The 1,756-nt window shown below is 32.7% G+C and overlaps 1 protein-coding gene across 1 annotated transcript in view; it reads right to left on the bottom strand.

Moving 5' to 3' along the window:
• Positions 1 to 1,756, bottom strand: part of thsd7ba (thrombospondin, type I, domain containing 7Ba) — a 221,917-nt gene that overhangs the window by 73,076 nt on the left and 147,085 nt on the right. Inside the window, exon 10 of the mRNA XM_016454293.1 lies at positions 613 to 841. Coding sequence (XP_016309779.1) covers positions 613 to 841 — 229 coding nt within the window. The remainder of the gene's footprint in view (positions 1 to 612; positions 842 to 1,756) is intronic.

The raw sequence follows: 1,756 nt of genomic DNA, 5'->3' as shown, positions 1-1,756 counted from the left end.
CAAAGCATAAGCATCAAAGGCATTACCACATTCATACATACTGTATGGCGTGTCCGAAACCATTCCCTTATTTGTTAGTGAATGCCACATATGCGTGTAAATTAGATAAAGTGCAGTAGTGCCTACATCTATGACTAAATTGTGTATATTAGTCACACCGGATCCCGAATGATGAAAAATCGAAAGGAAATATGATCTCACTGTACTGAATGAAGCGCATTCAGCATTTTAATCAGATTTAAAATCACAAAAGGATAGATTTTCAATAAGGTGTTTTGCTGTTCAGACTACAAACAAAGAGATTTAAGTCAGATTTGCAAAAAAAAACAAACAAAAATCAGATTTTGCTGCCTGTTTGAACAAAGCCTTATTGCCTCTATCTGACAGTATAGTAAGTGCTTACTGTTATTTAAAATTAAAAGCAGTGATCACCACAGACTACCACAGACTAGTAAAATATACCATTTCAAATTCATACTATGAGCATTGGTGGAAAATCTATGTGCTTGAATAATCTAACCTCCACAAAATGCCACTGTGAACACTTTTAGTGTGGTGTGCGGAAATTTACAAATCCACAGATTATAAATTTCATACATAAAAATAAGGCACCTTTTGGGAATGACTGGCCCGATGCCCATTTTCATGCAGACCACTTTACGAATCTGCACCCCAACTGCACAGGTGGTTGTTCCGTTCCAGTAGCCGGTGTCATTTAGATTCATGGAGGAGTCCTCAATGCATGGTCCCCATGGCGACGCTTCCCAGTAGAATGTGATGCATGGATGATCATTACAAGTTCTCCACTCCTCTAGAGCAGCAGCAGCTGGACATGCCTTAGCTGGGAATGGGAAAGATCATTGACTGCATTACAGATGGAAAAGCCTCTCTTAAGTTTGCTTTAATGCTCCATAAAATGTTAATGAGCTACACGAGCACAAAGACGCATGAAAATCTATACCGGGGCATGTGAAGGCATGTACTATTGATATATGATCTTTGTTACGTGGTACATAAACTGTATAAAAATTATTTAAAAGCTGTTCATGATTCAATTTCTGAACCACTAGCAGCTTCAAATGAAATTTAAATAAATCAAATAAATAATATCTTATCTCTTTGGTCAGACAATCAAAGTTTGGTTGCCTCAAACTCAGGCCATTGGTTGAGACAATGTTGTTGTCTGGCTACTCAATGCAATGCTATAAGAGATACTGATAATTAAAACTATTAAAAACATTTTTGCTAATCAAAATAAAGCTGAAATAAAATATAAATATTAGATGAAAAATATTAGATGAAATGTTGTCCGGTCAACCAACTGAAATAAGTTCAAGTACTAACACTAAAATAAAACTAAAACTGAAATAAAAATAAAAATCAATCAAAATTAAAATGAAATTAACAATTAAAATTCAAAATGTTAATATATAATATTATAATATTATATAAATATCTATACATCTATAATATTATATAAATAATACTAAAATAACACTGGTTACAGTTTTTTGTTTTTTTTAATCACCCTTGATGGTTTGTACACTATATGGAATGAATAAATTATGGAATGAATAAAGTATTTTAAGTCAAAATATATACTAATATTTGGTCACACTTTATTTTAAGGTCCAATTCTCATTATTAACAAACCACTAGGTACAGCTTTTGTCTCATTAAACCCATAATTTGCTGCTTATTAATAGTTAGTAAGGTAATTGTTAAGTTTAGGTATTGGGTAGGATTAGGGATGTAG

This window comes from Sinocyclocheilus anshuiensis, unplaced genomic scaffold, assembly GCF_001515605.1.
Source record: "Sinocyclocheilus anshuiensis isolate Anshui unplaced genomic scaffold, SAMN03320099.WGS_v1.1 scaffold976, whole genome shotgun sequence".
Taxonomy (NCBI): domain Eukaryota; kingdom Metazoa; phylum Chordata; class Actinopteri; order Cypriniformes; family Cyprinidae; genus Sinocyclocheilus; species Sinocyclocheilus anshuiensis.
The sequence above is the reverse complement of the archived record's forward strand: the minus strand, read 5'-3'. Positions and strand labels throughout refer to the sequence as shown.